The 24,633-nt window shown below is 52.1% G+C and overlaps 1 protein-coding gene across 2 annotated transcripts in view; it reads right to left on the bottom strand.

Moving 5' to 3' along the window:
• Positions 1-23,355, bottom strand: part of LOC139259687 (galectin-8-like) — a 111,708-nt gene extending 88,353 nt beyond the window's left edge. The window contains exon 1 of one of the 2 annotated variants that reach the window (XM_070875263.1): positions 22,922-23,355. In XM_070875263.1, the coding sequence (XP_070731364.1) occupies positions 22,922-22,948 (27 nt within the window). In that variant the 5' untranslated portion in view covers positions 22,949-23,355. The remainder of the gene's footprint in view (positions 1-22,921) is intronic. The other variant, XM_070875262.1, reaches the window with a different exon arrangement.
• Positions 23,356-24,633: the final 1,278 nt, after the last annotated feature.

Below are 24,633 nucleotides of genomic sequence, written 5' to 3'. Positions count from 1 at the left end.
AGAGCACCAGTTCCCACTGTCACAGGACAGAGATTGGAGAGCACCAGTTCCCACTGTCACAGGACAGAGAGTGGAGAGCACCAGTTCCCACTGTCACAGGACAGAGTGTGGAGAGCACCAGTTCCCACCGTCACAGGACAGAGAGTGAAGAGCACCAGTTCCCACTGTCACAGGACCGGAGAGTGGAGAGCACCAGTTCCCACTGTCACAGGACAGAGAGTGGAGAGCACCAGTTCCCACTGTCACAGGAGAGTGAGTGGAGAGCACCAGTTCCATCTGTCACAGGACGGGAGAGTGGAGAGCACCAGTTCCTACTGTCACAGGACAGAGAGTGGAGAGCACCAGTTCCCACTGTCACAGGACAGAGATTGGAGAGCACCAGTTCCCACTGTCACAGGACAGAGAGTGGAGAGCACCAGTTCCCACTGTCACAGCACAGAGAGTGGAGAGCACCAGTTCCCACTGTCACAGGACGGGAGAGTGGAGAGCACCAGTTCAAACTGTCACAGGACAGAGAGTGGAGAGCACCAGTTCCCACTGTCACAGGACAGAGAGTGGAGAGCACCAGTTCCCACTGTCACAGGAGAAAGAGTGGAGAGCACCAGTTCCCACTGTCACAGGACGGGAGAGTGGAGAGCACCAGTTACAACTGTCACAGGACAGAGAGTGGAGAGCACCGGTTCCACTGTCACAGGAGAGAGAGTGGAGAGCACCAGTTCCCACTATCACAGGACAGAGAGTGGAAAACACCAGTTCCCACTGTCACAGGACAGAGAGTAGAGGGCACCATTTCCACTGTCACAGGTCAGAAAGTGGAGAGCACCAGTTCCCACTGTCACAGGACGGGAGAGTGGAGAGCACCAGTTCTAACTGTCACAGGACAGAGAGTGGAGAGCACCAGTTCCCACTATCACAGGACAGAGAGTGGAGAGCACCAGTTCCCACTATCACAGGACAGAGAGTGGAGAGCACCAATTCCCACTATCACAGGACAGAGAGTGGAGAGCACCACTTCCCACTGTCACAGGACGGGAGAGTGGAGAGCACCAGTTCCCACTGTCACAGGACAGAGAGTGGAGAGCACCAGTTCCCACTGTCACAGGACAGAGAGTGGAGAGCACCAGTTACAACTGTCACAGGACAGAGAGTGGAGAGCACCGGTTCCAACTGTCACAGGAGAGAGAGTGGAGAGCACCAGTTCCCACTGTCACAGGACAGAGAGTGGAAAACACCAGTTCCCACTGTCACAGAACGAGAGATGGAGAGCACAAGTTCCCACTGTCACAGGACAGAGAGTGGAGAGCACCAGTTCCCACTGTCACAGGACGGGAGAGTGTGGAGCACCAGTTTCCACTGTCACAGGACAGAGAGTGGAGAGCACCAGTTCCCACTGTCACAGGACAGAGATTGGAGAGCACCAGTTCCCACTGTCACAGGACAGAGAGTGGAGAGCACCAGTTCCCACTGTCACAGGACAGAGTGTGGAGAGCACCAGTTCCCACCGTCACAGGACAGAGAGTGGAGAGCACCAGTTCCCACTGTCACAGGACCGGAGAGTGGAGAGCACCAGTTCCCACTGTCACAGGACAGAGAGTGGAGAGCACCAGTTCCCACTGTCACAGGAGAGTGAGTGGAGAGCACCAGTTCCATCTGTCACAGGACGGGAGAGTGGAGAGCACCAGTTCCCACTGTCACAGGACAGAGAGTGGAGAGCACCAGTTCCCACTGTCACAGGACAGAGATTGGAGAGCACCAGTTCCCACTGTCACAGGACAGAGAGTGGAGAGCACCAGTTCCCACTGTCACAGCACAGAGAGTGGAGAGCACCAGTTCCCACTGTCACAGGACGGGAGAGTGGAGAGCACCAGTTCAAACTGTCACAGGACAGAGAGTGGAGAGCACCAGTTCCCACTGTCACAGGACAGAGAGTGGAGAGCACCAGTTCCCACTGTCACAGGAGAAAGAGTGGAGAGCACCAGTTCCCACTGTCACAGGACGGGAGAGTGGAGAGCACCAGTTACAACTGTCACAGGACAGAGAGTGGAGAGCACCGGTTCCAACTGTCACAGGAGAGAGAGTGGAGAGCACCAGTTCCCACTATCACAGGACAGAGAGTGGAAAACACCAGTTCCCACTGTCACAGGACAGAGAGTAGAGAGCACCATTTCCACTGTCACAGGTCAGAAAGTGGAGAGCACCAGTTCCCACTGTCACAGGACGGGAGAGTGGAGAGCACCAGTTCTAACTGTCACAGGACAGAGAGTGGAGAGCACCAGTTCCCACTATCACAGGACAGAGAGTGGAGAGCACCAGTTCCCACTATCACAGGACAGAGAGTGGAGAGCACCAATTCCCACTATCACAGGACAGAGAGTGGAGAGCACCACTTCCCACTGTCACAGGACGGGAGAGTGGAGAGCACCAGTTCCCACTGTCACAGGACAGAGAGTGGAGAGCACCAGTTCCCACTGTCACAGGACAGAGAGTGGAGAGCACCAGTTACAACTGTCACAGGACAGAGAGTGGAGAGCACCGGTTCCAACTGTCACAGGAGAGAGAGTGGAGAGCACCAGTTCCCACTGTCACAGGACGGGAGAGTGGAGAGCACCAGTTCCCACTGTCACAGGACAGAGAGTGGAGAGCACCAGTTCCCACTGTCACAGGACAGAGAGTGGAGAGCACCAGTTACAACTGTCACAGGACAGAGAGTGGAGAGCACCGGTTCCAACTGTCACAGGAGAGAGAGTGGAGAGCACCAGTTCCCACTGTCACAGGACAGAGAGTGGAAAACACCAGTTCCCACTGTCACAGGACAGAGAGTAGAGAGCACCATTTCCACTGTCACAGGTCAGAAAGTGGAGAGCACCAGTTCCCACTGTCACAGGACGGGAGAGTGCAGAGCACCAGTTCTAACTGTCACAGGAGAGAGAGTGGAGAGCACCAGTTCCCACTGTCACAGGACAGAGAGTGGAGAGCACCAGTTCCCACTGTCACAGGAGAGAGAGTGGAGAGCACCAGTTCTCACTGTCACAGGACCAGAGAGTGGAGAGCACCAGTTCCAACTGTCACAGGAAAGAGAGTGGAGAGCACCAGTTCCCACTGTCACAGGAGAGAGAGTGGAGAGCACCAGTTCCCACTGTCACAGGACGGTAGAGTGGAGAACACCAGTTACAACTGTCACAGGACAGAGAGTGGAGAGCACCAGTTCCCACTGTCACAAGACGGGAGAGTGGAGAGCACCAGTTCCAACTGTCACAGGACAGAGAGTGGAGAGCACCAGTTCCCACTGTCACAGGAGAGAGAATGGAGAGCACCAGTTCCCACTGTCACAGGACGGGAGAGTGGAGAGCACCAGTTCCAACTGTCACAGGACAGAGAGTGGAGAGCACCAGTACCCACTGTCACAGGAGAGAGAGAGTGGAGAACACCAGTTCCCACTGTCACAGAACGAGAGATGGAGAGCACAAGTTCCCACTGTCACAGGACAGAGAGTGGAGAGCACCAGTTCCCACTGTCACAGGACGGGAGAGTGTGGAGCACCAGTTTCCACTGTCACAGGACAGAGAGTGGAGAGCACCAGTTCCCACTGTCACAGGACAGAGATTGGAGAGCACCAGTTCCCACTGTCACAGGACAGAGAGTGGAGAGCACCAGTTCCCACTGTCACAGGACAGAGTGTGGAGAGCACCAGTTCCCACCGTCACAGGACAGAGAGTGGAGAGCACCAGTTCCCACTGTCACAGGACCGGAGAGTGGAGAGCACCAGTTCCCACTGTCACAGGACAGAGAGTGGAGAGCACCAGTTCCCACTGTCACAGGAGAGTGAGTGGAGAGCACCAGTTCCATCTGTCACAGGACGGGAGAGTGGAGAGCACCAGTTCCCACTGTCACAGGACAGAGAGTGGAGAGCACCAGTTCCCACTGTCACAGGACAGAGATTGGAGAGCACCAGTTCCCACTGTCACAGGACAGAGAGTGGAGAGCACCAGTTCCCACTGTCACAGCACAGAGAGTGGAGAGCACCAGTTCCCACTGTCACAGGACGGGAGAGTGGAGAGCACCAGTTCAAACTGTCACAGGACAGAGAGTGGAGAGCACCAGTTCCCACTGTCACAGGACAGAGAGTGGAGAGCACCAGTTCCCACTGTCACAGGAGAAAGAGTGGAGAGCACCAGTTCCCACTGTCACAGGACGGGAGAGTGGAGAGCACCAGTTACAACTGTCACAGGACAGAGAGTGGAGAGCACCGGTTCCAACTGTCACAGGAGAGAGAGTGGAGAGCACCAGTTCCCACTATCACAGGACAGAGAGTGGAAAACACCAGTTCCCACTGTCACAGGACAGAGAGTAGAGAGCACCATTTCCACTGTCACAGGTCAGAAAGTGGAGAGCACCAGTTCCCACTGTCACAGGACGGGAGAGTGGAGAGCACCAGTTCTAACTGTCACAGGACAGAGAGTGGAGAGCACCAGTTCCCACTATCACAGGACAGAGAGTGGAGAGCACCAGTTCCCACTATCACAGGACAGAGAGTGGAGAGCACCAATTCCCACTATCACAGGACAGAGAGTGGAGAGCACCACTTCCCACTGTCACAGGACGGGAGAGTGGAGAGCACCAGTTCCCACTGTCACAGGACAGAGAGTGGAGAGCACCAGTACCCACTGTCACAGGAGAGAGAGAGTGGAGAACACCAGTTCCCACTGTCACAGAACGAGAGATGGAGAGCACCAGTTCCCACTGTCACAGGACAGAGAGTGGAGGGCACCAGTTCCCACTGTCACAGGAGAGTGAGTGGAGAGCACCAGTTCCATCTGTCACAGGACGGGAAAGTGGAGAGCACCAGTTCCCACTGTCACAGGACAGAGAGTGGAGAGCACCAGTTCCCACTGTCACAGGACAGAGATTGGAGAGCACCAGTTCCCACTGTCACAGGACAGAGAGTGGAGAGCACCAGTTCCCACTGTCACAGGACAGAGTGTGGAGAGCACCAGTTCCCACCGTCACAGGACAGAGAGTGGAGAGCACCAGTTCCCACTGTCACAGGACCGGAGAGTGGAGAGCACCAGTTCCAACTGTCACAGGACAGAGAGTGTGGAGTACCAGATCAAACTGTCACAGGATGGGAGAGTGGAGAGCACCAGTTCCCACTGTCACAGGAGAGAGAGTGGAGAGCACCAGTTCAAACTGTCACAGGAGAGAGAATGGAGAGCACCAGCTCCCACTGTCACAGGACGGGAGAGTGGAGAGCACCAGTTCCAACTGTCACAGGACAGAGTGGAGAGCACCAGTTCAAACTGTCACAGGAGAGTGAGTGGAGAGCATCAGTTCCCACTCTCACAGGACAGAGAGTGGAGAGCACCAGTTCCCACTATCACAGGACAGAGAGTGGAGAGCACCAGTTCAAACTGTCACAGGAGAGAGAGTGGAGAGCACCAGTTCCCACTCTCACAGGACAGAGAGTGGAGAGCACCAGTTCCCACTGTCACAGCAGAAAGAGTGGAGAGCACCAGTTCCCACTGTCACAGGACGGGAGAGTGGAGAGCACCAGTTCCCACTGTCACAGGACAGAGAGTGGAGAGCACCGGTTCCAACTGTCACAGGAGAGAGAGTGGAGAGCACCAGTTCCCACTGTCACAGGACAGAGAGTGGAAAACACCAGTTCCCACTGTCACAGGACAGAGAGTAGAGAGCACCATTTCCACTGTCACAGGTCAGAGAGTGGAGAGCACCAGTTCCCACTGTCACAGGACGGGAGAGTGGAGAGCACCAGTTCTAACTGTCACAGGACAGAGAGTGGAGAGCACCAGTTCCCACTATCACAGGACAGAGAGTGGAGAGCACCAGTTCCCACTATCACAGGACAGAGAGTGGAGAGCACCAATTCCCACTATCACAGGACAGAGAGTGGAGAGCACCAGTTCCCACTGTCACAGGACAGGAGAGTGGAGAGCACCAGTTCCCACTGTCACAGGACAGAGAGTGCAGAGCACCAGTTCCCACTGTCACAGGACAGAGAGTGGAGAGCACCAGTTCCAACTGTCACAGGACGGGAGAGTGGAGAGCACCAGTTCCCACTGTCACAGGACAGAGAGTGGGGAGCACCAGTTCCCACTGTCACAGGACAGAGAGTGGAGAGCACCAGTTCCCACTGTCACAGGACAGAGAGTGGAGAGCACAAGTTCCCACTGTCACAGGACAGAGAGTGGAGAGCACCAGTTCCCACTGTCACAGGACGGGAGAGTGTAGAGCACCAGTTTCCACTGTCACAGGACAGAGAGTGGAGAGCACCAGTTCCCACTGTCACAGGACAGAGATTGGAGAGCACCAGTTCCCACTGTCACAGGACAGAGAGTGGAGAGCACCAGTTCCCACTGTCACAGGACAGAGTGTGGAGAGCACCAGTTCCCACCGTCACAGGACAGAGAGTGGAGAGCACCAGTTCCCACTGTCACAGGACCGGAGAGTGGAGAGCACCAGTTCCCACTGTCACAGGACAGAGAGTGGAGAGCACCAGTTCCCACTGTCACAGGAGAGTGAGTGGAGAGCACCAGTTCCATCTGTCACAGGACGGGAGAGTGGAGAGCACCAGTTCCCACTGTCACAGGACAGAGAGTGGAGAGCACCAGTTCCCACTGTCACAGGACAGAGATTGGAGAGCACCAGTTCCCACTGTCACAGGACAGAGAGTGGAGAGCACCAGTTCCCACTGTCACAGCACAGAGAGTGGAGAGCACCAGTTCCCACTGTCACAGGACGGGAGAGTGGAGAGCACCAGTTCAAACTGTCACAGGACAGAGAGTGGAGAGCACCTGTTCCCACTGTCACAGGACAGAGAGTGGAGAGCACCAGTTCCCACTGTCACAGGAGAAAGAGTGGAAAACACCAGTTCCCACTGTCACAGGACAGAGAGTAGAGAGCACCATTTCCACTGTCACAGGTCAGAAAGTGGAGAGCACCAGTTCCCACTGTCACAGGACGGGAGAGTGCAGAGCACCAGTTCCCACTGTCACAGGAGAGAGAGTGGAGAGCACCAGTTCCAACTGTCACAGGAGAGAGAGTGGAGAGCACCAGTTCCCACTGTCACAGGAGAGAGAGTGGAGAGCACCAGTTCCCACTGTCACAGGACAGAGAGTGGAGAGCACCAGTTCCCACTGTCACAGGAGAGAGAGTGGAGAGCACCAGTTCTCACTGTCACAGGACCAGAGAGTGGAGAGCACCAGTTCCAACTGTCACAGGAAAGAGAGTGGAGAGCACCAGTTCCCACTGTCACAGGAGAGAGAGTGGAGAGCACCAGTTCCCACTGTCACAGGACGGGAGAGTGGAGAACACCAGTTACAACTGTCACAGGACAGAGAGTGGAGAGCACCAGTTCCCACTGTCACAAGACGGGAGAGTGGAGAGCACCAGTTCCAACTGTCACAGGACAGAGAGTGGAGAGCACCAGTTCCCACTGTCACAGGAGAGAGAATGGAGAGCACCAGTTCCCACTGTCACAGGACGGGAGAGTGGAGAGCACCAGTTCCAACTGTCACAGGACAGAGAGTGGAGAGCACCAGTACCCACTGTCACAGGAGAGAGAGAGTGGAGAACACCAGTTCCCACTGTCACAGAACGAGAGATGGAGAGCACAAGTTCCCACTGTCACAGGACAGAGAGTGGAGAGCACCAGTTCCCACTGTCACAGGACGGGAGAGTGTGGAGCACCAGTTTCCACTGTCACAGGACAGAGAGTGGAGAGCACCAGTTCCCACTGTCACAGGACAGAGATTGGAGAGCACCAGTTCCCACTGTCACAGGACAGAGAGTGGAGAGCACCAGTTCCCACTGTCACAGGACAGAGTGTGGAGAGCACCAGTTCCCACCGTCACAGGACAGAGAGTGAAGAGCACCAGTTCCCACTGTCACAGGACCGGAGAGTGGAGAGCACCAGTTCCCACTGTCACAGGACAGAGAGTGGAGAGCACCAGTTCCCACTGTCACAGGAGAGTGAGTGGAGAGCACCAGTTCCATCTGTCACAGGACGGGAGAGTGGAGAGCACCAGTTCCTACTGTCACAGGACAGAGAGTGGAGAGCACCAGTTCCCACTGTCACAGGACAGAGATTGGAGAGCACCAGTTCCCACTGTCACAGGACAGAGAGTGGAGAGCACCAGTTCCCACTGTCACAGCACAGAGAGTGGAGAGCACCAGTTCCCACTGTCACAGGACGGGAGAGTGGAGAGCACCAGTTCAAACTGTCACAGGACAGAGAGTGGAGAGCACCAGTTCCCACTGTCACAGGACAGAGAGTGGAGAGCACCAGTTCCCACTGTCACAGGAGAAAGAGTGGAGAGCACCAGTTCCCACTGTCACAGGACGGGAGAGTGGAGAGCACCAGTTACAACTGTCACAGGACAGAGAGTGGAGAGCACCGGTTCCACTGTCACAGGAGAGAGAGTGGAGAGCACCAGTTCCCACTATCACAGGACAGAGAGTGGAAAACACCAGTTCCCACTGTCACAGGACAGAGAGTAGAGAGCACCATTTCCACTGTCACAGGTCAGAAAGTGGAGAGCACCAGTTCCCACTGTCACAGGACGGGAGAGTGGAGAGCACCAGTTCTAACTGTCACAGGACAGAGAGTGGAGAGCACCAGTTCCCACTATCACAGGACAGAGAGTGGAGAGCACCAGTTCCCACTATCACAGGACAGAGAGTGGAGAGCACCAATTCCCACTATCACAGGACAGAGAGTGGAGAGCACCACTTCCCACTGTCACAGGACGGGAGAGTGGAGAGCACCAGTTCCCACTGTCACAGGACAGAGAGTGGAGAGCACCAGTTCCCACTGTCACAGGACAGAGAGTGGAGAGCACCAGTTACAACTGTCACAGGACAGAGAGTGGAGAGCACCGGTTCCAACTGTCACAGGAGAGAGAGTGGAGAGCACCAGTTCCCACTGTCACAGGACAGAGAGTGGAAAACACCAGTTCCCACTGTCACAGGACAGAGAGTAGAGAGCACCATTTCCACTGTCACAGGTCAGAAAGTGGAGAGCACCAGTTCCCACTGTCACAGGACGGGAGAGTGCAGAGCACCAGTTCTAACTGTCACAGGACAGAGAGTGGAGAGCACCAGTTCCCACTATCACAGGACAGAGAGTGGAGAGCACCAGTTCCCACTGTCACAGGACGGGAGAGTGGAGAGCACCAGTTCCCACTGTCACAGGACAGAGAGTGGAGAGCACCAGTTCCCACTGTCACAGGACAGAGAGTGGAGAGCACCAGTTCCAACTGTCACAGGACGGGAGAGTGGAGCACCAGTTCCAACTGTCACAGGACAGAGAGTGGAGAGCACCAGTTCCCACTGTCACAGGACAGAGAGTGGAGAGCACCAGTTCTAACTGTCACAGGACAGAGAGTGGAGAGCACCAGTTCCCACTGTCACAGCACAGAGAGTGGAGAGCACCAGTTCCCACTGTCACAGGACAGGGAGTGGAGAGCACCAGTTCCCACTGTCACAGGACAGAGAGTGGAGAGCACCAGCTCCAACTGTCACAGGACAGAGAGTGCAGAGCACCAGTTCCCACTGTCACAGGAGAGAGAGTGGAGAGCACCAGTTCCCACTGTCACAGGAGAGAGAGTGGAGAGCACCAGTTCTCAATGTCACAGGACCGGAGAGTGGAGCGCACCAGTTCCAACTGTCACAGGACAGAGAGTGGAGAGCACCAGTTCCCACTGTCACAGGAGAGAGAGTGGAGAGCACCAGTTCCCACTGTCACAGGACGGGAGAGTTGAGAGCACCATTTACAACTGTCACAGGACAGAGAGTGGAGAGCACCAGTTCCCACTGTCACAGGAGAGAGAATGGAGAGCACCAGATCCCACTGTCACAGGACGGGAGAGTGGAGAGCACCAGTTCCAACTGTCACAGGACAGAGAGTGGAGAGCACCAGTACCCACTGTCACAGGAGAGAGAGAGTGGAGAACACCAGTTCCCATTGTCACAGGACAGAGAGTGGAGAGCACCAGTTCCCACTGTCACAGGACAGAGTGGAGAGCACCAGTTCAAAATGTCACAGGACAGAGAGTGGAGAGCACCAGTTCCCACTCTCACAGGACAGAGAGTGGAGAGCACCAGTTCCCACTATCACAGGACAGAGAGTGGAGAGCACCAGTTCAAACTGTCACAGGAGAGAGAGTGGAGAGCACCAGTACCCACTGTCACAGGAGAGAGAGAGTGGAGAACACCAGTTCCCACTGTCACAGAACGAGAGATGGAGAGCACCAGTTCCCACTGTCACAGGACAGAGAGTGGAGAGCACCAGTTCCCACTGTCACAGGACGGGAGAGTGGAGAGCACCAGTTTCCACTGTCACAGGACAGAGAGTGGAGAGCACCAGTTCTAACTGTCACAGGACAGAGAGTGGAGAGCACCAGTTCCCACTATCACAGGACAGGGAGTGGAGAGCACCAGTTCCCACTATCACAGGACAGAGAGTGGAGAGCACCAGTTCCCACTATCACAGGACAGAGAGTGGAGAGCACCAGTTCCCACTGTCACAGCACGGGAGAGTGGAGAGCACCAATTCCCACTGTCACAGGACAGAGAGTGGAGAGCACCAGTTCCCACTGTCACAGGACAGAGAGTGGAGAGAACCAGTTCCAACTGTCACAGGACGGGAGAGTGGAGAGCACCAGTTCCCAGTGTCACAGGACAGAGAGTGGGGAGCACCAGTTCCCACTGTTACAGGACAGAGAGTGGAGAGCACCAGTTCCCACTGTCACAGCACAGAGAGTGGAGAGCACCAGTTCCCACTGTCACAGGACAGGGATTGTAGAGCACCAGTTCCCACTGTCACAGGACAGAGAGTGGAGAGCACCAGCTCCAACTGTCACAGGAGAGAGAGTGGAGAGCACCAGTTCCCACTGTCACAGGAGAGAGAGTGGAGAGCACCAGTTCTCACTGTCACAGGACCGGAGAGTGGAGAGCACCAGTTCCAACTGTCACAGGACAGAGAGTGGAGAGCACCAGTTCCCACTGTCACAGGAGAGAGAGTGGAGAGCACCAGTTCCCACTGTCACAGGACGGGAGAGTTGAGAGCACCAGTTACAACTGTCACAGGACAGAGAGTGGAGAGCACCAGTTCCCACTCTCACAGGACAGAGAGTGGAGAGCACCAGTTCCCACTGTCACAGGAGAGAGAATGGAGAGCACCAGTTCCCACTGTCACAGGACGGGAGAGTGGAGAGCACCAGTTCCAACTGTCACAGGACAGAGAGTGGAGAGCACCAGTACCCACTGTCACAGGAGAGAGAGAGTGGAGAACACCAGTTCCCACTGTCACAGGACAGAGAGTGGAGAGCACCAGTTCCCACTGTCACAGGACAGAGAGTAGAGAGCACCATTTCCACTGTCACAGGTCAGAAAGTGGAGAGCACCATTTCCCACTGTCACAGGACGGGAGAGTGCAGAGCACCAGTTCCCACTGTCACAGGAGAGAGAGTGGAGAGCACCAGTTCCAACTGTCACAGGAGAGAGAGTGGAGAGCACCAGTTCCCACTGTCACAGGAGAGAGAGTGGAGAGCACCAGTTCCCACTGTCACAGGACAGAGAGTGGAGAGCACCAGTTCCCACTGTCACAGGAGAGAGAGTGGAGAGCACCAGTTCTCACTGTCACAGGACCAGAGAGTGGAGAGCACCAGTTCCAACTGTCACAGGAAAGAGTGTGGAGAGCACCAGTTCCCACTGTCACAGGAGAGAGAGTGGAGAGCACCAGTTCCCACTGTCACAGGACGGGAGAGTGGAGAGCACCAGTTACAACTGTCACAGGACAGAGAGTGGAGAGCACCAGTTCCCACTGTCACAAGACGGGAGAGTGGAGAGCACCAGTTCCAACTGTCACAGGACAGAGAGTGGAGAGCACCAGTTCCCACTGTCACAGGAGAGAGAATGGAGAGCACCAGTTCCCACTGTCACAGGACGGGAGAGTGGAGAGCACCAGTTCCAACTGTCACAGGACAGAGAGTGGAGAGCACCAGTCCCCACTGTCACAGGAGAGAGAGAGTGGAGAACACCAGTTCCCACTGTCACAGAACGAGAGATGGAGAGCACAAGTTCCCACTGTCACAGGACAGAGAGTGGAGAGCACCAGTTCCCACTGTCACAGGACGGGAGAGTGTAGAGCACCAGTTTCCACTGTCACAGGACAGAGAGTGGAGAGCACCAGTTCCCACTGTCACAGGCCAGAGATTGGAGAGCACCAGTTCCCACTGTCACAGGACAGAGAGTGGAGAGCACCAGTTCCCACTGTCACAGGACAGAGTGTGGAGAGCACCAGTTCCCACCGTCACAGGACAGAGAGTGGAGAGCACCAGTTCCCACTGTCACAGGACCGGAGAGTGGAGAGCACCAGTTCTAACTGTCACAGGACAGAGAGTGGAGAGCACCAGTTCCCACTATCACAGGACAGGGAGTGGAGAGCACCAGTTCCCACTGTCACAGGACAGAGAGTGGAGAGCACCAGTTCCCACTATCACAGGACAGAGAGTGGAGAGCACCAGTTCCCACTGTCACAGCACGGGAGAGTGGAGAGCACCAATTCCCACTGTCACAGGACAAAGAGTGGAGAGCACCAGTTCCCACTGTCACAGGACAGAGAGTGGAGAGAACCAGTTCCAACTGTCACAGGACGGGAGAGTGGAGAGCACCAGTTCCCAGTGTCACAGGACAGAGAGTGGAGAGCACCAGTTCCCACTGTCACAGGAAGGGAGAGTAGAGAGCACCAGTTCCCACTGTCACAGGACAGAGAGTGGAGAGCACTAGTTCCAACTGTCACAGGACGGGAGAGTGGAGAGCACCAGTTCCCACTGTCACAGGACAGAGAGTGGGGAGCACCAGTTCCCACTGTCACAGGACAGAGTGGAGAGCACCAGTTCCAAATGTCACAGGACGGGAGAGTGGAGAGCACCAGTTCCCACTGTCACAGGACGGGAGAGTGGAGAGCACCAGTTCCCACTGTCACAGGACGGGAGAGTGGAGAGCACCAGTTCCCACTGTCACAGGACGGGAGAGTTTAGAGCACCAGTTCCAACTGTCACAGGACAGAGAGTGGAGAGCACCAGTTCCCACTGTCACAGGACAGAGAGTGGAGAGCACCAGTTCCCACTTTCACAGGACAGAGAGTGGAGAGCACCAGTTCCCACCGTCACAGGACGGGAGAGTGGAGAGCACCAGTTCCCACTGTCACAGGACAGAGAGTGGAGAGCACCAGTTCCCACTGTCACAGGACAGAGAGTGGAGAGCACCAGTTCCCACTGTCACAGGACAGAGAGTGGAGAGCACCAGTTCCCACTGTCAGAGGACGGGAGAGTGGAGAGCACCAGTTCCAACTGTCACAGGAGCATCCAGTCATGCCCCGGTAACTGCCCCCAAAGGAAGTGGAGTGTAGGAAATTGCATTCCGCTTCCATTGAGGGGTGGTAAGGCCAATTCTGCGGCGGAAGCAGGACTTCCACGCGGGGGGCTAAAATTCCCTGCCCCAGAAGGTTACCGCCCCCAAGATGGGGGCCTGTACGGGGAGGCAGAGGGAAGATGAGGGGAGACGCGGGCGGGGGATGGAGGGGAGAGTGGTGGAGGTAGGGGGCGGAGAAGCCCGGGGCGGGGGACGGGAGGGGCCACATTGCAGCGGAGGTCTGGGGGGGGGGGGGGCGAAGTGTGTTGGAGGGGCGGGCCTGTGGGCTCTGTGCCTCGGTGCGGGGAGTGTTCGGAGTGGGGTGGATGGGTTGACTGTGCAGATTGGTGGATGTGGTGTGGTTGGTGTCGCGGGGGCGTGGCTTCGGGGTGGCCGGGGCTGGGGGCTCGACATCCGGGGGTGTTCGGTATTTGGGAAGGATTCTGACGGGACGGGGCAGGTTGGGTGGGGAGTGTTCCCGGTGTTGGGTGGGTCCAGAGCTGGGGGGAGGGCCACTCTTGGGATGGGGGGTGGGCTGTTTGGGGCTGGGATTGGGAGAGACTTCTTCACTCGGGTGTTGTTGGCCTGTGGGGTTCCCTGCCACGGAGAGTTGTTGATGCCAGTTCATTGGATGTGTTCGGGAGGGAGTTGGATGTGATCCTTGTGGCTGGGGGGATCGGGGGTGTGGAGGGGGAGGTGCTGGGGTGGGTGATCAGCCATGATCTTGTTGAATGGCAGTGCAGGCTCGAAGGGCCGAATGGCCTACTCCTGCACCTATTTTCTATGTTTCTATTTCTATGTCATTCTACCTGTTCCCCAACTGCTATTAGAGGAATCTGAAAACAGCCATGGCTCAGTGGTAGCACGCCTCGGAGTTGGAAGATCATTGGTCCCACTTCAGGGACTTGAGCAAAAAAGTCTAAGCTGACAATCCAGTGCAGTACTAAAGGAGTTGTCCGTGAGGGTCCTGACGTTCCAGGTCCCGAACTTCATGTTAGAGGAGTGGAAGATGCCTGCGCGTGAGTTCTTTTAACGTGGGGTGGTCATTGCACATCAGCTACCACACGGGCTTAGCTGAGCACGGTCTTGATCCAGTGGCAAGGGGGTCCAAGACGACTGGAGACCAGGCAATGCTATATGGGCCTTGTTGCCTATGGCAAGATGTTGGCCGCAAGCTCGGAGCTGAGTAGCAGCATTGATGGTAGGTGGTCTGGGCCCAGTATATACACAACAAAGGAGTACTGCACTGTTGGAGGTACCATCTTTTGGATGAGACTTTAAACCGAGGCCTCGTCTACCCTCTCATGTGGATGTAAAAGATCCCGTGGTACTATTTTGAAGTCAAGTAGAGGAGATCTACCCCGGTGTCCTAGCCAATATTTATCCCTCAACCAACATCACTGAAAAACAGATTATCTGATCATTGTCACATTTCTGTTAGTGGGATCTTGGCTGCTGCAATTCCCACATTACAACAGTGGCCGTATTTCACTCATTGGTTGTAAAGCGCTTTACGAGTCCTGAGGATGTGAATGGCGCGGTATAAATGCAAATTCTTTCTTCCTCTCTCTTTCTTGTAAGTTCTTGTTGTTGTTGTTGTAGTTTCCAACCGTGTGTGTAGGACATTGACTAAAGAAGATTGCATATGTAATATATATAGCTCCACCCAGTGGACTACTGTGGCATTGCAGCCATTGCTGTTTACAACAATAAAGAGGGAGCTTCCTGAAGTTATCAGCCATCTTACAGCCTGTGTTTGTGAGGTCGTACCGAAAACATAACATTGGCGACGGAGAATGGGATAATTGGATAACCTAGCTGAAATTTTTGTTGATGGATGATTCAGCCAACTGAGAGCTTCTCTGTTTTGATTAACAGCTAAAAATCCAAGATAAATTACAAGCACACTTGGCTGAACTGCCAGAGTCCAGATGGCCGTGCCTATGGGAATAATAGGGCGCTTGGGGGAGTTTCATAGAAACATAGAAACATAGAAAATAGGTGCAGGAGCAGGCCATTCAGCCCTTCTAGCCTGCACCGCCATTCAACGAGTTCATGGCTGAACATGAAACTTCAGTACCCACTTCCTGCTTTCACGCCATACCCCTTGATCCCCCGAGTAGTAAGGACTTCATCTAACTCCCTTTTGAATATATTTAGTGAATTGGCCTCAACTACTTCCTGTGGTAGAGAATTCCACAGGTTCACCACTCTCTGGGTGAAGAAGTTTCTCCTTATCTCGGTCCTAAATGGCTTACCCCTTATCCTTAGACTGTGACCCCTGGTTCTGGACTTCCTCAACATTGGGAACATTCTTCCTGCATCCAACCTGTCCAAACCCGTCAGAATTTTAAACGTTTCTATGAGGTCCCCTCTCACTCTTCTGAACTCCAGTGAATACAAGCCCAGTTGATTCAGTCTTTCTTGATAGGTCAGTCCCACCATCCCGGGAATCAGTCTGGTGAATCTTCGCTGCACTCCCTCAACAGCAAGTATGTCCTTCCTCAAGTTAGGAGACCAAAACTGTACACAATACTCCAGGTGTGGCCTCACCAAGGCCCTGTACAACTGTAGCAACACCTCCCTGCCCCTGTACTCAAATCCCCTCGCTATGAAGGCCAACATGCCATTTGCTTTCTTAACCGCCTGCTGTACCTGCATGCCAACCTTCAATGACTGATGTACCATGACACCCAGGTCTCGTTGCACCTTCCCTTTTCCTAATCTGTCACCATTCAGATAATAGTCTGTCTCTCTGTTTTTACCACCAAAGTGGATAACCTCACATTTATCCACATTATACTTCATCTGCCACGCATTTGCCCACTCACCTAACCTATCCAAGTCACTCTGTAGCCTCATAGCATCCTCCTCGCAGCTCACACTGCCACCCAACTTAGTGTCATCCGCAAATTTGGAGATACTACATTTAATCCCTTCGTCTAAATCATTAATGTATAATGTAAACAGCTGGGGCCCCAGCACAGAACCCTGCGGTACCCCACTAGTCACTGCCTGCCATTCCGAAAAGTACCCATTTACTCCTACTCTTTGCTTCCTGTCTGACAACCAGTTCTCAATCCACGTCAGCACACTACCCCCAATCCCATGTGCTTTAACTTTGCACATTAATCTCCTGTGTGGGACCTTGTCGAAAGCCTTCTGAAAGTCCAAATATACCAACGCGACCGTGAAAGTTTCAGAGCGTATGTGGAGCGGCTAGAAATGTTTTTCACCGCAAACAGTATCATCGACGACCCCGATGATGAAAACCATAACCGGATGGTGTTGAAAAGAAAACGGGCTATTTTCTAAGCTGAAGCAGGGCCCAAGGTGTATGAAACCCTGAAAAATGTGCTTGTGCCTGTCAAGCCAAAGGACACATCACTTAAGCAAATTGTACTACAGTCCTGAGCCCCTGGAAATTGCTGAAAGTTATCATTTTGGAATACGAGATCAGTTAACCGATGAAAGTATCAGTGATTACATTGTAGCATTAAAAAAGCTATCTATTCACTGTAATTTCAGAAACTTTCAAGGCCGAGCATTGTGTGACTGCTTTGTTTGTGGGATGAAAAATGATGCGATCAGAAGAAAATTATTGACAACTCCTAACTTGACTTTTGATTTAGCTTGTCAGACAGATATGTCAATGGACATGGCCAAACAATATTCCTGAGAATTTCGTACCATTTCCAGTCGTCAAGACAACCGAGGTGAATCGCCTGCAGGTTAAAAGTAAAAGGAAGTTGGGCCCCAAGGTTTCAGCAACTGGCAATGGTAACAGAGCATTGATGTCATGCTATTGGTGCCTGGGACGACACATTGCTCAAAGTTGGCCATATGCGAAGGCAGAGTATTTCTTCTGCAGGAAAACTGGGCATCTTGCAAAAGCATGCCGACTGAAGAGTAAACCAATTTTCAAAGCTATAAGTAGAAATCCCCAGATACTACATAGCATAGAAGAAAAACAGGACGAGGAGGTTTTAGAGCTACACATCAGCAGGAGCACAAGGGTAACTAACAACGATTCGAAAAGTATCATCCACGTAGATGTTGCAGGAACCAAGATACCCTTGGAAATCAACACTGGTGCATCCGTGCTGGAATTGCTATACCTCAACAAATTGCATGATTTCCCATTGGAGAAATCCAAGATAGAGCTGAGAGGCTACTTGGGAGAGAACATTCCTGTGGTAGGTCGTATCACCGTACCGGTGAAATACAAGGATCAATTTCAGAGCTTGCCTCTCTTAGTAGTGGCAGGAAACAAGCCTGTCTTACTAGGAAGAAATTAGTTGGGATCACTGAAGTTGGATTGGAGTGTGATTTTTCGTGTTGAAATGAGATGAAAAGAATGATGTCATTAAGGAGTGTGAAATTAAATCAGAAGGTGAGAGTGAAGAACCATCACCATAAATGGTTAAAGTGGTTATCAGGAAGAGTGGTGAAGATATGTGATCCTCGCACATATTTGGTCAAGATTTTTGATCATGGACTGATCATATTTTACCTACAGATGTGGAAGGAGTTGACGGTTGGAATAATTCGATTATTTCTGATTCATCAGATAGTTTTGATACAAGTACCAGTAGCATATCCTGTACTGGAAACAAATCCAAGAAAAAGTCAGAATTTAAGTCTTGAGTCCGAGTCAGGCAGACAAACAGACTGAAGTTGTAGAGAGTTCAAATGTAAATCAAGGGCATCTCTTGGAGGAAAACTTTCCTCAGGATCAGCCTAGAATGAATCTAAGTTTGGAAGGTTCTGTTCGAGAGCGAAGGTATCCTCTTCGAAACAGAAAACAAGTGGTTAAGCTTGATTTGTAAATATGGCAAAATAAATCTGTATAGAAACATAGAAAATAGGTGCAGGAGTAGGCCATTCGGCCCTTCGAGCCTGCACCGCCATTCAATGAGTTCATGGCTGAACATGCAACTTCAGTACCCCATTCCTGCTTTCTCGCCATACCCTTGATCCCCCTCGTAGTAAGGACTTCATCGAACTCCTTTTTGAATATATTTAGTGAATTGGCCTCAACAACTTTCTGTGGTAGAGAATTCCACAGGTTCACCACTCTCTGGGTGAAGAAGTTTCTCCTCATCTCGGTCCTAAATGGCTTACCCCTTATCCTTATCCAGAATTGTAAACGTTTCTATGAGATCCCCTCTCATTCTTCTGAACTCCAGTGAATACAAGCCCAGTTGATCCAGTCTTTCTTGATATGTCAGTCCCGCCATCCCGGGAATCAGTCTGGTGAACCTTCGCTGCACTCCCTCAATAGCAAGACTGTGACCCCTAGTTCTGAACTTCCCCAACATTGGGAACATTCTTCCTGCATCTAACCTGTCTAAACCCATCAGAATTGTAAACGTTTCTATGAGATCCCCTCTCATTCTTCTGAACTCCAGTGAATACAAGCCCAGTTGATCCAGTCTTTCTTGATATGTCAGTCCCGCCATCCCGGGAATCAGTCTGGTGAACCTTCGCTGCACTCCCTCAATAGCAAGACTGTCCTTCCTCAAGTTAGGAGACCAAAACTGTATACAATACTCCAGGTGTGGCCTCACCAAGGCCCTGTACAACTGTAGTAACACCTCCCTGCCCCTGTACTCAAATCCCCTCGCTATGAAGGCCAACATGCCATTTACTTTCTTAACCCCCTGCTGTACTTGCATGCCAACCTTCAATGACTGATGTACCATGACACCCAGGTCTCGTTGCACCTCCCCTTTTCCTAATCTGTCACCATTCAGATAATAGTCTGTCTCTCTGTTTTTACCACCAAAGTGGATAACCTATCCAAGTCACACTGCAGCCTCATAGCATCCTCCTCGCAGCTCACACTTTGGAGATACTACATTTAATTCCCTCGTCTAAATCATTAATGTACAAGGTAAACAGCTGGGGCCCCAGCACAGAACCTTGCGGTATCCCACTAGTCACTGCCTGCCATTCTGAAAAGTACCCATTTACTCCTACTCTTTACTTCCTGTCTGACTAGCTTCCTGAAGTTATCAGCCATCTTAAAGCCTGTTTGTTTTTGTGATGTCGTACTGAAAACATAACAGTATATCTAACCAGGTCTAGTTCATCCTATTGAACAGTAGGTTAGGTTAGTTTAGGCTTTAGATGAAAATAAATGACATTATGAAGTAATGGCTTTTTCTATAGTGATGAAGCAGGAGAGTGTGGTCAGCATGTTACAAAGTCAAAAGCTATCATCTGTAACATGGCTTCCCCAGAACGTGACTCCATCAGTCTCATTCGATGCAGGTAGAGAATGTCACTTTATCGCCACTGAGTATGTGACAACCATTAACTTCTCAAAAACAGTAACGTTATCCGTCAACTGGATGAAGCCATCGCCGTCAAAAAACGGTTTCCGTCGATGCTACATCGTTAAACAAACCATTTAACCCTCCACCAAAAACAGATCAACTAGGTCATCGTAGAATGATTCAGGACAGGACATTTGGCGCATCATGCCTGTGCAAGTTCTTTGAAAGAGCTATCCAATTAGTCTCACTCCCCTGGTCTTTTTCCCCATAGTCCTGCAAATTTTTCTTTTTCACGTATATATTCAATTCCCTTTTGAAAGTTACGACTGAATCTGCTTCCACCGCTCTTTCAGGCAGTGCATTCCAGATCGTAACAACTCGCTGAGTAAAAATGTTTCTCCTCATCTCCCCGCTGGGTTATTTTGCCAATTATTTTAAATCTGTATTCCTCTGATTATCGACTTTCCTGCAGGTGGAAACAGTTTCTCCTTATTTACTCTATCAAAATATTCTCGATGGAGGGGGTGGGGTTCTCTTCTTGCTTTTGGTGAGAGCTTGCTGTGTGCGAAAATTGTTTGGATGCATCCAACAACACAATGACACTGAATATATTTCCAAACCAATTCACTGAGATGTGAAGGGCTTCAGGAAGTCGTAAACCCGTTATCTTTCAAACCGTTTAAGCAGGGGAGGCGCACAAAGGAATTGGACCCAAACAAAACCAATGTATCATAACCAGAGGAAATCACACACGGAGAATCATAGGGCCCAAGTTTCCACATGATTTGCACCTGATTTTTAGGAGCAACTGGTGGAGAACGGACTATCTTAGAAATCGCAATTCACCACATTTTTTTTTCTGCAGTTCTAGTCAGGTAGAACAGTTCCACTTTGGAACAGAATTTTTTCTTCAAAAGGGGGCCTGATTTGAAAGTTTCCACAGTGAAAACGTACTCCAAACTAACTTAGAATGAAGATTTTTGTAGAAGTGAAAAAACCTGTTCTACACATTAAAAAATCAGGCGCAGGTTACAAATTAGGCGTCCAGAACGAGGTGGGGGGGGACGGGGGGGGAGAAGGGAAGTCATTAAATTCTACAATAAATCCTTATTTATACTTATACAAATAAATCCAACCTGAATAAACATTTATAAGCAAAGAAAAGATTAAATAAACCATCTTCCGACCTGTGTGAAAGTGATTCAGGCAGGCCTTTCGGGACCGGAGGCTGAACGGGCCGGCCCGAGACTTCGGGCAGGGCCTGTCCCCAGCACCAGATTTACAGGTAGGTGGCGTTAGGTCGGGTCGGGGAGGTTCGGTTCAGGGAGAGGGAGGGAGAGAGAGGGGGGGAGAGAGGAGGGGGGAGAGAGGAGGGGGGGGGGGAGAGGAGGGGGAGGAGAGAGGGAGGGAGGGAGAGAGAGGGAGGGGGAGGTCAGGGAGTAGGAGGTCAGGTCGGATCCAGTCCGGGGGCGGGGGAGCGGGAGTCGGGTCGGGTCCAGTCGGGAGGGAGGGGGGGGAGCGGGAGCAGGAGCGCGGGTCGGGTCGGGTCCAGTCGGGGGGGGCGGAGCGGGAGCGGGAGTCGGGTTGAGTCCGGTCCGGGGGGGGGACGGGAATCGGGTCGGGTCCAGTCGGGGGGGGCGGAGCGGGAGCGGGAGTCGGGTCGGGAGGCAGGGGGGTAGCGGGAGTCAGGTCGGGGGGCGGGAGTCGGGTCCAGTCCGGTGGGGGGGGGGGGGCAGCGGGTGTCGGGTCCGGTCCGGATGCAGGGGGCGGGGGGGAGCGGGTGTCGGGTCTGGTCGGGGGGGGGGGGGGGGGGGGGAGAAGCAGGAGCTGGCCGTGGGAGGAGCCTTATTCACGCAGCCCCAGTGAGGCCATTCAGCCAGGGCTAGGGGCTGCGTGCTTCGGGCCCCTCCCACACAGTTTCCGGCGCCTGGAGCTACTGCACTTGCGCGCCCACTGTAGCGCCTATGCAGAGGTCCCGGCACTGTTTTCAGCGCAGGGACCTGGCTCCGCCCCCTCACAGCTCGTGCTGCGCTGCGCCGAGGGCCAGAGGACCTGCAGGGAGGTGGAGAATACGGAGGATTTTTTTAGGCGCACTTTGTGGCGCGAAAAATGGGCGTCCAGGTCGGGACTGCGCCGTTCTAGGCGCGTGTGGATACTTGGGCCCATAGAAACTTACAGCACAGAAGGAGGTCATTTTGCCCATCGGGCCTGTGCTGGCTCTTTGAAAGAGCAGTCATGGTTGGTCCCACATCCTCGCTTTTTGTCCGTAACCCTGTAAGTTCCTTATCCTTAAGTACCTCCCATTTTAAATTATTTATTTTCAGGTTGAACGTTCCCGATCCCGACCACTCCCTGAGTGAAAAACATTTCTCATCTCCTCTCTGGATCTTTTGCCAATGATTTTAAATCTATGACCTCTGATTATTGACCCACTCGCTAGAGAGAATCGTTTTTCTCTATCTACTACGCTGTACATCAAAACCTCTTATCGTCTTGAAAACCTCTATTAGGTCACCTCTTAACCTTTTCTGTTCCAAGGAGAACAGTGCTAACCTTTCCAAACCACCACTTCAATCTTTGATTATAAACCAATTTAGAAATCATTATTTTCATAGATTTAAAAAATTTGATTTGAGTGGAACAGATGCAATATGTATTTTTTTTTCATTTGTTGACTAAAAATTTTATTCTAAATGATATCATTGAACATATATAAAATTCAGAAATATATATTTATATTAAAAAAATGAATCACTGAACATCTATATAAAATCAAGATATATATAAAAGATTATATAATTGAACACAAAATCAAGAAATATTTATATATAAAAAATATTAATTGAACATACATATAAACAATCAAGAAATATATATTTATACATAACAGCATTGCACACATATATATACACAATCAAGAAATATTTATTTATATAACAAATATGCATTGAACATATCCAATCAAAAAATATTTATATATAAAAAATTGTCATTAAACATAAAATCAAAAAATATTATTTCTAAATATAGAATTGCATTTATTGAACATAAATATATATATTTATATATGTATAATAATGATATCCATTTAACAGTTTAATGAAATCAATATATAAAAGTTATATTAATTGAACATTCCGAAATGTACAATCATGAAATATATATATACAGTTTATTTTGGTCACAACACAAAAAAGATGACCTACCGGGCGATGAAGCTTGAGTATATTCATTTGGGAAGTTTCCTGTGAAGAGGGAAAGCTCCAGGAGTGTGCGTGTGAGGCGGGTAGAGTCGGTGGGAAGCAGCCAGAGGTGGCCAGCTTGGCTTGGGTCAACGGTGGAGGTTTGCTGGGCTGAGGGATAATGGCGGCTTCAATGGGTCGTCAACAACAACAGGTGGTTCAACCGGCGCCCAGAACCACGTGACCCCCGCACCATGGACATCACCCTACTCGGTCCGCTTTCATCCTCCCCTGCTCGGATACCCGGAGCCACGTGACATCCCCGCGCCGTGCCGCGCCGGGACTTAATCCTACTCGGTCCGCTTTCATGCCCCACCCCCCGCTTGCCTGACGGAGGGAGCTTGGCGAACTCGCACTGAGAAACCACGTGACATCACATTCCCGCCCCGCCGTGCTTCACCCTACTCGGTCCGCTTTCCCCTTGTCCATCAGCGCAACTGACAAAAGGGAGCTTGGGTGGCAAAGTGGCATCCAAGAACCACGTGACACCCCGTTCCCGCCCCGCCGTGCTTCACCCTGCTCGGTCCGCTTTTTGCGTGGTCCATCAGCTTGACTGACGGAGGGAGTTTTGGCGAACTGGGCGCTGAGTAACCACGTGACACCCCATTCCCGACCGGGCTTCACCCTATTCGGTCCGATTTGATTGTATCGTCACCGCGGAAAATGGAAGCAGAGAGAGAGAGGGAGAGGCATGGGGAGATCACGTGCTTTCGCGGACGGGGTTTTTTTTTCTCTCTTTCAAACGCTTTCTCGCGAGCCGCCTCCCGCGCTCTTCGCTTTTTCCCGCCTTCGCCACCCGCACGGCCGGCCATTGGCCGCGCGTGGCGAACCGCCGCCATCGTTCCTCTGGCTGCTCGTTGAAGGGCTCGCCACCCTTTGTATTTTATTTGGAGGAATTGACTCACTTTTCTTTCTTCTCCAGCAATAATAATGCGCATGTTAAATAAATACATGCTTTCTGCACGGTTTTTTTAAAAATGCTTTCACTTTCAAAAATCTGAAATAGTGTTTGGAGCAAGCCCAAGTTCCCCCCCCCCCCCCCCCCCTCACATTTGTAGTTAGAATCATAGCACAAAAGGGGGCCATTCGGTCCATCGAGCCCGTGCCGGCTCTCTCCAAAGAGCATTTCAGCTAGTCCGCTCCCCCCCACCTCCGCACTTTCCCCGTAGCCCTGCATTTTTTTTTCCCTTTCAGGTACTTGCCCGATTCCCTTTTGAAAGCCACGATTGAGTCTACCTCTCACCTCCCTTTCAGGCAGTGCGTTCCAGATCCCAACCTACTCGCTGCGGAAATCAAGTTTTTCCTCATCTCTTTATGTGCCTCGTTTGATAATGTTCCTGTGAAGTCCCACTCCAGGGACTTGAGCACAAAGGTTCAGGCTGACACCCCAGTGCAGTGCTGAGGGGAGTGCTGCACAGTCGGAGCTGCCGTCTTTCGGATGAGATGTTAAACCGAGACATCTGCTCCCTCAGGTGGACGTAAAAGATCCCATGGCGCTATTTTGAATACGAGCAGGGCAGTTATCCCATGGTGTCCCGGGGCCAATATTTATCCTTCAATCAACCTAACAAAAACAGATTATCTGGTCATTATCACATTGCTGTTTGTGGGAGCTTGCTGTGCGCAAATTGGCTGCCGTGTTTCCCGCATTACAACAGTGACTACACTCCAAAAGT

Source organism: Pristiophorus japonicus, chromosome 3 (genome assembly GCF_044704955.1).
Source record: "Pristiophorus japonicus isolate sPriJap1 chromosome 3, sPriJap1.hap1, whole genome shotgun sequence".
Classification (NCBI taxonomy): Eukaryota; Metazoa; Chordata; class Chondrichthyes; family Pristiophoridae; genus Pristiophorus; species Pristiophorus japonicus.
The sequence above is the reverse complement of the archived record's forward strand: the minus strand, read 5'-3'. Positions and strand labels throughout refer to the sequence as shown.